Source organism: Thalassophryne amazonica, chromosome 22, assembly GCF_902500255.1.
Source record: "Thalassophryne amazonica chromosome 22, fThaAma1.1, whole genome shotgun sequence".
NCBI classification, from domain to species: Eukaryota; Metazoa; Chordata; class Actinopteri; order Batrachoidiformes; family Batrachoididae; genus Thalassophryne; species Thalassophryne amazonica.
The window spans coordinates 17,528,695-17,541,814 of NC_047124.1; the positions used below are offsets into that span (position 1 = coordinate 17,528,695).

Consider the following 13,120-nt stretch of genomic DNA (forward strand, 5'->3'; position numbering starts at 1 on the left):
AATGTGTCAGAGACGATACTTTTACCTGCTGAGCTGCTAACCTGCAAGTCATTCATCTCATTGGAGTCAAAGTTACCGCAGAGGCCACACACATGGTTCTGAAAAACACAGCACTGATGTTCAATTTAACATAAAAAACCCATAAATTTACTAGTGTTGGTTTAAAATAAAAAATGAATTTCTCTCTCTCTCTCTCTCTCTCTCTCTCTTTTTTTGCTTCATTGCAATGTTACCATTTATTTTGTTTGCATTGATCCTTTAAAGTCACTAAACAGTGCTAAATGTAAATGTTTCCATGTGCCATTGATGAACAAATATTTTGTTAAATATGAATTTAAAAAACTGCTGAAGGAAAAAGTCCAAGGATGAGTATAATTTATAAATGACTGGAAATTATATACAAAATATATAATATTATATATATATATATATATATATATATATATATATATATACAAATAACATATATGCAAAAAAAACACACCACACAAAAATATAATATCAGTAATATTATAAATTCAAATTAAATAATAAATAAAAATCTAATCATCAAGTAATTTGGCATGAAGAGTGCTGAGCATTAAAAATTACAGGGAAAAAAATCATCTCATTTGACAATACATTAAAAATTGCTGAACATTGTGCTCACTATTAACTGATTGTTATCTTCTATCTTTGTGTAATCCTGCATCTGGCTGTAAACTACAAAATTATCGTTTTTTTACTCATTTATTGTAATTATGCTACTTTCTTTAAAAAAAAGGGGGCCTGTGCAGCATTTATTATTTTTTTAACTGAAATTTGAAATTAGGTACACTCAGAAAAGTGAATGAGGTTAGTTGTGCACTTTATATTAATTTGGTTTACAGTTTACTTCAAATTCATGTCTTTGTTTAGTTAAAATAATGTATTCTAGTTCATTCAATAGATGATTTTTTTTTTTTAATTGACCTAATACAATTTTGTGGAACTGGTTATAAAAAACTTTCTTTGAGTGTATGAAAGAAAGAGCATGAAAGGCTACATTTTCCACTGAAACATCCATCCATCTACTAAAGCCACCCATTCCAGTTAAGTTTTACGGGGTGGGTGCTGGAGCCTGTCCCAGTGGTCATTGGGCAAGAGGCAGCGTACATCCTGGATAGGCAAACAGTCCATCGCAGTGCCCGCATCATGATTTGGTGAGACCATAACAATGTGATTCTGTGTGGCCTTGAAATTTGATTAATTCTGTTCAAAATTAAATCACTTTGTCCTTGCTAACACTCAACCCTTCCACCATTTTAATCCATATTTGCAAAAAACCACTTGCATTAAACACTTATGACCTTGGGATTGACCTTTCAAGGCCAACAAGGTCAAATGTCATGGAAGAAAGTTGACATATGACTTCATATGGGCACCTAATTGCAACCACATATAACTTTAATCAGTTTCTTTAAAAAGCCCCTCTCAAAAATAAATAAATAAACACATTTCACATCTGGACCTACCCTCCAGTCTGCATGGAGCTCGATGTTGAGGCGGGTGTGTTTGTCCCAGATCAGAGTCAGGCCTCTGCTTGGCACTGATATTACAATGTAGAGTCCCACGGTGTGTGTGGAGAAGACCGAAGCTGCGAGCATTGACCAGCCTTTATGGTAGCGTCGGGTGACCTTCATGTCACTCAAGGTCAAGGTGACTTCACCCTTTGCAGAACACAACAGCACAGGGTAGTTACCACCTATTTTCCATGAAACATTTTATATATTGCTGATCTGAATACACAGCAACCGGCTAAGGGCAATGCAATTATGTCAACAGCATACAGGGTAATTCCATAATAACTCATTATTAAATGTTATGCACAAAAGAATGAAAGCTGCAACGTCTGATTGAATAGTCAGAAATGAGCTGAAGATTCACAGATGCCGTCATTTACCTGCAGGTCAAGGATGATGGAACGTGAGCAGGTGAGTGCTTCGTCACAGCAGGGTACGCTCTCTGCACTGATGGAAAATGAGCCTTTTCCACTTCCACAGTCATCCTGAAGTACAAAAACAGAGTTCAAACATACAACAGTGCATAATATCACAAAATCAAATCTGTATTTTAACACTGTTTTCAACACATGACATTTGAAGGTTGTATAAAGATCAACAGGTAAAGGTCAAACTTCTGTCCCCATGCCAACATATGGTAAAAGTGGCAAATATTATGGAGATAAGTTCAGATATTTTATTGATTATGAATTTGTTTAAAAACTTATGTAACATTTTACTGACCTCACAGTATGAAATGTGGGTGTGTCATCGCTGTGCTCTTGGAGGACTTTTAATCTACTTATATTTTGAAATGTCATATGTGTGCCACCTTTAGTGCAAATAGGAATGGAAAAACCTACATTTGGCTTTTGACCTCAGTGGCTTTTACCCCAATGATTGACCTTTGGCAAATTTGACCTGACCTGGGAAATTCCATGTCCCAAATTTTGTGCAAATCACACTGAAAAACTTACATTTTGACCTTTGACGCAATTGAACTTGACCTCTTTCAAAACAAACCCTTTTAAGGGCAATTGTAGTGTTGACTGTCAATCACGTATCAACTTTTTTGGAAATGGGCCAAAAACCTGGGAGGAGTCAGGGAGCAAACAAATTATCGTATGAGATGAACACCAGCTTCTGGTCTCACCTCCACAAGTGTGTACTGACAGTTTCCGTCAAAGCTGTACCACTTGGAGTCAAACGTCTGGTAGTGCCCATTTCCGTACACTTGACACTTCCCGGCGCATGGCTTGTTGTCACAGTTCCACTGTCCCTGCCTGCAGATGCTGTAGGACACGTAGATGTGAAGAGGTCAGATCACGCTTGTGAAAAAATGATGGCAGCGGGAAAGCAGGAGGATGGCGCAGTTACCACGTCCTGCAGCTGCTCTTCACACTGTCTCCTGCGCTGAACACTCTGCCGCTGTACACACAGGTGCAGTCACTCAGAGAAGCGCAGTCGCCATGGTGATCCTCGTACTGACCATCTGGACAATAACAGCCGCTCTCACAGGTGGAGTTCACACCCTGAAAACCATTCCACAAAAGCCAAACAATATAATTTTCCATATGCAATGAAATTAATGTTATTGAAAAACAAATTGCCAATTATTTTTGTTTGTCACACTACGTAAAAATGAATCAGTAATATGTTCAAGCAAGCCTATATTACTCATCTTTTTAAAATGCAGACATGCATTGTAAGCAGCTTTGGCTTTTTTTAAAATAATATTTAATAAATAATATTACGTGCATAATAATATCTGTTGACGTACCATCGGTTTGCTGAGACTGTTGCAGGTCTTCTGAGCTGTGCTAACTGGGTATTCCGAGCAATGAACACAAATCTTCCCGTTGCTGCAGCCTGAGACAAACAGTTCTTGCAGCTTTTATACATTTAAAAGTGATAATTATACTCCAACATACTCCTGTGACCCATTAACATAAATGATAATATAAAGCTTATGGATGCATTGAATAAGAAACAGATTTATTCATGAATCCACAAGGAGGACATCAATGTTGTACAGCAATAAAGAGGCTTCTGATAATTTTGTAATGAATTATTTCACAGCGTGAATTGTTCTGTAATTTATGTCTGTAGCATGGCCCAAGCAGAGGGTCACCCCTTGGAGTCTGGTCTGCTTGAGGTTTCTTCCTCAGAGGGAGTTTTATCTTACCACTGTTGCTCTGGTGGTTAGTAACTTTAGACCTTACTTGTGTGAAGCGCCTTGAGTCAACTCTGTTGTGATTTGGCATTATATAAATGAAAATAAATTGAAATTGAAAAAATAGTGCAAAGAAAATATTGCAGCTGCTACCATTAAAATGCATACAATATAATTATTTAACGTGAATAAACATTTACCGCAATCCTCGGAACAGTGCAGCTCTCCGTTCTTGCAGAAGCTGTGGAAAAATAAAAAGTAGCTGCTCTTATAGAAGAAACTAGATGGATGATCCAGGAAAAATTCTCACATTTGATTTTTGTTGGTATAGAAATGTTTGCGCATTTCAATTTATTTATTTTGACCCACTGAGGGAAAAAACTATAATCACAAATCACAATATTTTCGTCAACATTCTTCGGTGAGCGCTTGTCTGCACGAACAGAAAAGTTGTTACAATGTGTAATATGAAATCACTTATATTCACCTTATGAGTGTGAATCAGTGGCATGATAACAGTAAGGGCTCTGTAGATTTGACATTTAACCCCAAAGACCTTGACCTTCACCCAAATGGTGGCGGCAATAGCTCAGTTGGTAGAACAAGCCATCTTGTGACCAAAGGGTCAGCGGTTCGAATCCGGCTCCCAACCAGTCACAAATCTGCATGTTGCTATTTTGTACTTGGGCAAGACACTTAACCAAGCTTGCCTGTGTATGAATGAGGTGGTGGTCGGACGGGCCGTAGGCACAGAATGGCAGCCACGCTTCCGTCAGTTTGCTCCAGGGCAGCTGTGGCTACACCAGTAGCTTATCACCACCAATATGTGTGAATGTGCGAGTGAATGAATAATGCAACTTGTGAAGCGCTCTGTAAATTCAAGGCATTATTATTATTAAATAATTGACTTCTGGCTGACCTTACCAGGGCAGTTCTGGAATCCACCTACGTGTGTGCCACATATGGTTCAAAGTGGGAGAGAAAAATCTAATTCTATGACCTTGGCCTTTACTAAAGTGGATTCTCTGAGGTGAATTTGGTGTCAACCTTCACTGACATACCAGGTTTGGTCGAAAATCTGAAAAAGCATCTGGGGGAGAAGGACAACAAATAGACAGGCAGACCTTGGCTCTAGTGATTGACCTTTGGGCCTAGCGATTGACCTTGGCTATCGTGACTGTCCTTTGGGCCTAGTGCATGACCTCTGGACCTAGTGACTGACCTTTGGGCCTAGTGATTGACCTTGGCTTTTGTGATTGACCTTTGGGCCTAGTCATTGGCTTTTGGGCCTAGTGACTGACCTTGGCTCTAGTGATTGACCTTTGGGCCTAGTGATTGACCTTGGTTCTCCTGATTGACCTTTAGGCCTAGTGACTGACCTTTAGGCCTAGTGATTGACCTTGGCACTAGTGATTGACCTTGGCTCTCGTGATTGACCTTTGGGCCTAGTGCTTGACCTTGGCTCTTGTAATTTACCTTTGGTCCTAGTGATCGGCCTTTGGGCGTAGTGACTGACCTTGGCTCTCGTGATTGAACTTTAGGCCTAGTGATTGTCCTTTGGGCCTAGTGCTTGACCTTTGGGCCTAGTGACTGACCTTGGCTCTAGTGATTGACCTTTGGTTAGTGAAAGGGTTTAGTAAAGAACACAGCTTGCTGCAAGAGAAAAGAATGGCCTATGTATTAAGAACACAGCCTGCATTACAGTACATTATGAATGGACTTAAAGGTATAAAAACAACAATTTTGTCCAGCAGCTCATTTTATGTTAAAGAGAAGTCTGGATTTAAAGGACTCAACAAATTCAGAATGAAAAGAAGTACGAAGGTGTAAACTCTGTAAACTGAAGGCTTTTTTTCCACCTTGCCTCCTGATAGATATCCTCAAACAGTAGGACTGGTCCAAGGCCATGAATGCAGTCCGACTTCTTCAGATGTGTATTGTCAAATCATAAAGAAAGGCTACTTTTATTAGGCATCACATTGAACAATAAACTCACCCTGTGCAGAGCTAATTAGGCAGTAATACAATAGGTCTTCGTTTGAACAGAGAGTTGCTCATTGAGCTTACCATTGAGTTCCATCGAGGACAACAGGTCCTGGGTTTGTTGTACCACCCTGGTGGTGACATTCACACTGTGCTTTTGGGGTGCAGATCAGTCTTTGGCTCAGGTGAGTTCCTTCCTGACAGCCGCAGCCTTCCACAGGGTCATCATCCACCCAACAGCGAGGGTCCGGGCCGGACAGGGATCGGCACGTGTGGTTACACGCCCGCATGTTGTAGGAGAACTCTTGGTTCATTTGGCACGTAAGAGCTGAGGCACCACAGTGTTAGATTTTTTTAATCATGATCTACTGTATTTGCAGATGCAATTTTTCCACTTTTCTAATCAAATATTAATTATTGAGGATGAACTAATTAAAACTTATTGGATTTTGATACTAATTTAGTCTAGCTGAACTCACTGCAGTCGGTCGCCTTTCGCCAATCACCGACAAAAATGCCTAGGCTGGCGCACGCTTTGGCATAGTTAGCCAGAGCAACGCACAAGCACTGCTGCAGACCGCTGCCACAGTTACAGGTCTTCTGGATGCAAGCCTGAAAAAAATTTTTAAATGAACTTTCATTTGCATGGACGACTCATCATGGTGCGAGAGCTAAAACACCAAATATTCATTTTCAGCACTAGCCCCACTAGTCTACTTCCACTAGTCTAAGAATCATCCATAAATACATTTTAAAAATGGAAGGAGGAACTCTGCACGATGTCGGACATCACGGAGGTGTCCATAGAAATTAAAGTGTAAATGGACATTATGGCTGCATATACATATGCTATATGGAAACAAGGCATAAATCCTACACACTAGCTTTACGACAAAGTTTAACAAAAAAAAATCTGTAGTTCCAATGATTCCAAAATGTGCAGTTTGCAGAAAGGCTGACACACTGACTGCTCTTCTTACCAAGTGGTAGTAATCACTTGAGATATAATCATGGCAACTAGAAAATATCCCAGATGTGTCCCTCAAAACAAAGCACTTTTCTTCTGCAAATATTTCTGAAAGAAACAATGAAAGAGAGGGGGAAAAAACTAACATTTGACAGTTTTCTTTTGTGAAATATTTTCCATGCATCTACATTCCTTTTACTGCCCCATAGAAAATCATGGAAGCAACTACACAAATGCCAATGTCTGATAAACACATTTTACAAACATTATTCATAATACGTATATAATACAAAATCATAGTAAATTTAGTAAACATATAGTTTTCTTGGGAGTTTTATTCTAGCAGTTGAAGCAAAAATTATTATGATTGCTACTTCACGCAACAACAATTTTGAATTTGTGATTTATGTTGCAGTGTATTAATGCGTAGGAATGGATTCTGCGTTTGTCAGATGTCTGTACCATTGTCTCTACTGATGCATGATGGTGGTATATTTGAAGTACAATCCCCCATACTCCAGGAAAGACCAAAAAGCCGAGCTGAGTTCTCTATAATCCCACTGCTGGTGGTGAAGTCATCTGCTGTGTCACCATTGTTATTACCACAAAGACCTGCAAGACATATCAACAGGTTTTCAACCAGGGTCATCCAGCACCGGTTAGAGATGTATTTGCATCAACAGACACTTGTGTGTTCAGCTCCAAACCTGATATTATGCCATTCTGGTTGTCAAGTGGTGTGATATAGAGTTGGATTTCAGGGGACATCTGGACTTGGAGCTTCAGTCCGTAGGATGTGTGGACTTGGACGTACATGGATGACTGCCAGAAAACCAGGACATGATCTGTCAAGAAACAGAATATAGGTGGTACAATATCACCAGGTATGTACTTGTAAGATCAGCACCATTGCATGGTCCAAGATCATGCACTGGTGTCTTGCATCACAGCATCTACTGCATTGTGGAACTGCCACAGATCCTGGTTGTTAATCACCCAGGCAGACCACCAAACCATTCCCATCTCCTGAGAGTAGCCTTCTATCTGTAACATCTACAAGATACCTGGCCATACTTTGACGTTTTCCATCTATAGGGTCTTCAACACTGAAGGAAATACACTACAAGGCAGTAGTGTGGGAACTAATGAGTTCCCCGAAGCTCATTTGACACAAATCCCTTCCACTGTTACCCAAGAATATCCCAAAGAGACCTAGTACCAAAGACACACAGTCACTGTGTTTGGCCACTGATTGAAGTCCAAGTTTCAAAAGCATCTTGCAACCCGGGAAGCGTCAGAACCCTGAAAAATTAGACCTTCTTTCTCCTGCAAAAGATTGCTTTCCAGTGACCTAATGACAACCTAAGCTCTTGCCAGATGCCTCTCAACCTGAGAGAAGAAGAAGTAAGTCCTACACAGGCTGTGCAACCCATGGGCACCAGTGCTTATCCCCAGATTCTGTAACATGAAGCACATGAGAGTCCACAACTCTCATTTGTAGGTTGCTTCACCAGCCGTCTACAACTGGTTGGACTGACACAATACAGATGTAGCATCTTGTCCAAGGACACAGAGAGGTACTGTCATCAGGAATCAAACCCATGTCTATGTAGTGGTCATCCAATGCCTTATCACACTGAGCTGCCACATTCAGGTAGACTGCAGAAGTCACTGAAAGTCTGCATCTTCTCTATAACCACAAACCCAGACACTTACACCTGACACAGCTTTTGATGTGCTACAATAAGGAGATAAGTATGGATATAAGATCACAGCAACAGCCATGTCAATCTTGGTGAACCTTCTATCACTATCTAAGGCACCCAAGATGGGATACTGAAACGTGTCAAAATCCAACCCCTCATCAGATTCGTGACACCTGGGTAACAGATTAAGCATGGGGGTTGCTTGTTGGGGTAAAATACAGTGGGGATTAGGGGTTTCCTGTGGCTGCTACAGTAACCATGAAGGCCCAACGGGAACCCTGAACATGAGATGGCAAACAGGGCTCTGGTGAAACAAGAAGTCCTCAACAGTGGATTAGGTGAAGGACGTGATGGCTTGTAACCCAATGGGCTTGAAGACAGATGAAGGCTGAAGCAGGTCCTTCAGCCACGATCGTCTGGAATTTCCCAACCATCAGACCAGACTAAGGATCTGCCAATGACCGTGTGTTTGTCGGTGTGCAACGACACTTTCACATTAAACAATCCCAGACACAGGCGTCTCTAGATCGACCCTGGATGTATATTTTCTACACATCCACTATCCCATCTGGAAATCGATCAAGAGACGTTCTTCCTTGTCAACGAGGGATTGCCACAACTGAAACATGAGTTCCTCCACAGATATCTCCTCTTCTCCTGCCAATAAAAGTGCCAGAGCTCTTCTTACACAATGATGTCACGTGATGATGCCAAGTAAAATTGAAAAATTTGCTTGCACTGGTGAGGCACTGCAGTTGTCTGGGTGGGAACCTGGTGACCTGTCCTACAATTGAACAAAGCCTACGACTGAGCCAAGACTACGTCATTACAGTTAAGGCTGGGGTTAAATGCCCTCAAATGGCACAGACCTGGTTGACCCAGAGGCTGGCTCTGAGGTAAACCTAGTCACCCAGTATTGGTCTGGATGCTTTCTTTTTTCTTTCTTACCAGACTGATGAAGTTCAGTAATATCGATGCCCTCAAATGTAACCATATCACGGGTGAATGTGTAAATTTCCTGCATAAAAAAGAGCACATTTTAGATTCAGTGATGCTGTCCTTGCTTGATATTTCTTTCACACAATGCATAGTTTTTAGGTGAAAAGACCAAGATTACTGTACCTGGAAAATCTCAAGCCTGACTATGTCCACGTACGCTGCCTTTTCAGAAAAGTGAATCCAGATTTTCCAGTTGAGACCCTGCTTGCCATCATAAAAAGGCTGTAGTCAGTATCACAAAAGCACACTGTCGTATCATCGATGTGGTGGTGGTAATGGATGAAAATGTACCTGTGCAGCCACATATGAACATTTGCCAGGAACATCATACTGTTTGCCATCAAAGGTTGTCACAGACTGCCCTTCAACCTGACACTTTGGTGGGCAGATGCTTCGAGAACATTGCCACTTCCCCCTGTCACACACACTGTGGGAAACAAATAACAATAAATGCAGTAATCACACCAAATACGAAGAGAGGTCAGATTAATATGCTTTAAATTTCCATGTTTTTGTGGCTGCTTACCAAGATTGACACTTTGTGTTACGTATGTTTCCAGCTGCGTAGATCTCTCTGGCAAACACGCAGGGGCAGTTGGACAAACTCACACAGCGAAAGCCATCCTCATGATCATTTAGCACTTTACCTACAGCACAATTCATTAACAGACTAAACCAGTAAGTATTTATGTTATGTTCAGTTTATGTTGAATATCACATTCATCTGGCAACCTCCGGTACTGGAAAATGATGCCTACATTGAAATGCTAGATATTGTAGGTCCTTGACTGGCCACTTGAGGCCAGCTCCAAAAATCAGCCACTGTCCAGAGAAGCCCATTTCCCTTTTGATGTCAACTGTGCAGGGGTGAATTTTTATGTAACTCATCAGTTTAAGCAATTTTAAGCCACAATGTTATGAATAATTAGGGGTGTGGTTGCTTTGAGGGTCCTGCTAGCTGCTGTAGACTTAGCTGTGTGTAATATCTGCGCATTTTATTACAAATATCTGATGTAATATGGCACATCTAAGAAGTCTGTGCTACAGTATTTCCATTGAGTAAAATTTTGGTATAACTTTAATTGTACGTTAGCGCTGTTGGCATTAATTAGTAGGCGTTCCCTGCTTGGTGATGTTAGCGACATTGATGCTCCCATGATTAGTCAGGCAATATGCCAATAATAGCTTTTAATATCCGCACCAAAGCCACTCGTTATGAACACAAAGGCTGAGTTCACAAAATATGCATAACATCAATCAATCAATCAATCAATTTTTTTTATATAGCACCAAATCACAACAAACAGTTGCCCCAAGGCGCTTTATATTGTAAGGCAAGGCCATACAATAATTATGTAAAACCCCAACGGTCAAAACGACCCCCCCTGTGAGCAAGCACTTGGCTACAGTGGGAAGGAAAAACTCCCTTTTAACAGGAAGAAACCTCCAGCAGAACCAGGCTCAGGGAGGGGCAGTCTTCTGCTGGGACTGGTTGGGGCTGAGGGAGAGAACCAGGAAAAAGACATGCTGTGGAGGGGAGCACAGATCGATCACTAATGATTAAATGCAGAGTGGTGCATACAGAGCAAAAAGAGAAAGAAACAGTGCATCATGGGAACCCCCCAGCAGTCTACGTCTATAGCAGCATAACTAAGGGATGGTTCAGGGTCACCTGATCCAGCCCTAACTATAAGCTTTAGCAAAAAGGAAAGTTTTAAGCCTAATCTTAAAAGTAGAGAGGGTGTCTGTCTCCCTGATCTGAATTGGGAGCTGGTTCCACAGGAGAGGAGCCTGAAAGCTGAAGGCTCTGCCTCCCATTCTACTCTTACAAACCCTAGGAACTACAAGTAAGCCTGCAGTCTGAGAGCGAAGCGCTCTATTGGGGTGATATGGTACTACGAAGTCCCTAAGATAAGATGGGACCTGATTATTCAAAACCTTATAAGTAAGAAGAATAATTTTAAATTCTATTCTAGAATTAACAGGAAGCCAATGAAGAGAAGCCAATATGGGTGAGATATGCTCTCTCCTTCTAGTCCCCGTCAGTACTCTAGCTGCAGCATTTTGAATTAACTGAAGGCTTTTACTGAAGGCATAACATCAAATGGGTTAGCCTGTTAGTTATTATTATAACTTGTTTGGTAGCTTGACGCGTTTTTATATGATAGCATACGAAAAGTAAAGTGCAATATTTTGTGCATATTCTCACAAATTTCCATGTGCATGCTTTTTTTCGGGTTTGAGATAGGGTTAAAGTAACAATAATAACACAAATTTCCGCCTTGTGGTGGTGGGGGGTGTTCCACTGTGTTGTCGTTGACTTCATCACCGCCTGCTGGCAAATTCATAGGATATGTAGGAAACTGTGTGCATTACGGTTGTGAGGATAACCTTAACTGTGAGAGAGGTTGGCGTGTTTGAGCTTCAGTCACCCTGCTCAGGCCATGCCGGTCTTGCCTATGTTTCACCTCTTTACCCATTTATGGGTTGACCAGGTGATAGATGTGGTCAAGCACTGCTAATATGGCGAAATTTGGAGTTGCTCTATTTAAGTTTCAATCCTGTCTTCCAGAAAACCTACTGGTGATGTGACCATGGGTTTGTCCAGTCTATATACAGCCTATGGTCACGTATAATTTTTTGAAATTTGATCAGATTTTACATGCTGTCAACCAAAAGTCATACGCATCAGCAAAAATTTTAATTCAATTTATTTTGTTTATACAGCGCCAAATCACAACAAAGCTGCTTCAAGGTGTTTCACACAAGTAAGGTCTAACCTTATCAACCCCTAGAGCAAGCACACAGGTGACAGTGGTAAGGAAAAACTCCCTCTGATGATTTGAGGAAGAAACCTCAAGCATACCAGACTCAGAGGGGTGATCCACTGCTTAAGCCATTCTGACAGTTACAAGATTTTGCAAACTTTTACAAAACAATGGGCGTGCAAAGATGCAAACAATTCCTCTTGAGTACATTAATGCAAAATGGGACTAATTTATCTGCAGTTTGCTGGGTACTCTCAGGTAAGGTTAGGTCACCCCATCTTCTGCCATACACAACACAAGTGTCATTGCTAGTTCCCACCCAACATAGTTGGAATTCTGATGCACAGTGCCTGCTTTTATTCAATAACAAATGTACTTGTGCTTATCTGTGTGACCAAACAGAAGCAAAATCAAAGATGATTGCATTTTCTAGGTCTCATTTTAATGGCCAACCACTCCAGTTAAAATAGTCAATATTAGGCCCTTGTCTCATTCTCTTTGTCTAAAAATGTACTCTTGTTTCCGGTACGGAAGATTCCTGGTTCAGACCCCATCCCTGCCCATTCTCCAGTATGGAGTTACATCAGGAAGGGCATCCTTTGATCTGCTTTTGTGACCATGAGAGATGCCGAAGGGACTTAGTTTAAGTAGTTCAATCTGTACATATTTACTGCAGGTGCTGACTTTTTCCCTTTTGTTTATGTTATTTTGGCCAGAAAACTAAACTATTGTGTATTCTGGTTACCATACTACTTGGTTCACACAATGCAACCATTTAGATCAGTTACAAAAAAATCCAAACCTGAGCCATGTAAAAAGTATAAACACCATAAAGGATGAATGACACTCCACCACCTTCTGTCAAACTGAACTCACCTGTTGGACAAACACAGGAACTGGACAAATCCTGGTTGGATAATCTGGGGTTTGGACTGGAGCAGCTGGGAATAAAGGGCTCTCCCCTTTCCACATAAACCAGGTCTCCTCGACATTTTGGCTCATCT

The 13,120-nt window shown here is 41.0% G+C and overlaps 1 protein-coding gene across 1 annotated transcript in view; it reads right to left on the reverse strand.

The window, feature by feature from the left end:
- Positions 1-13,120, reverse strand: part of LOC117504466 (mucin-2-like) — a 54,169-nt gene that overhangs the window by 17,118 nt on the left and 23,931 nt on the right. The window contains 17 exon segments of the mRNA XM_034163935.1: positions 26-98; positions 1,494-1,688; positions 1,922-2,026; positions 2,674-2,812; positions 2,898-3,052; positions 3,301-3,389; positions 3,894-3,934; positions 5,761-6,004; positions 6,156-6,288; positions 6,657-6,751; positions 7,106-7,255; positions 7,351-7,488; positions 9,298-9,367; positions 9,472-9,549; positions 9,640-9,775; positions 9,875-9,995; positions 12,993-13,118. Coding sequence (XP_034019826.1) covers positions 26-98; positions 1,494-1,688; positions 1,922-2,026; positions 2,674-2,812; positions 2,898-3,052; positions 3,301-3,389; positions 3,894-3,934; positions 5,761-6,004; positions 6,156-6,288; positions 6,657-6,751; positions 7,106-7,255; positions 7,351-7,488; positions 9,298-9,367; positions 9,472-9,549; positions 9,640-9,775; positions 9,875-9,995; positions 12,993-13,118 — 2,088 coding nt within the window.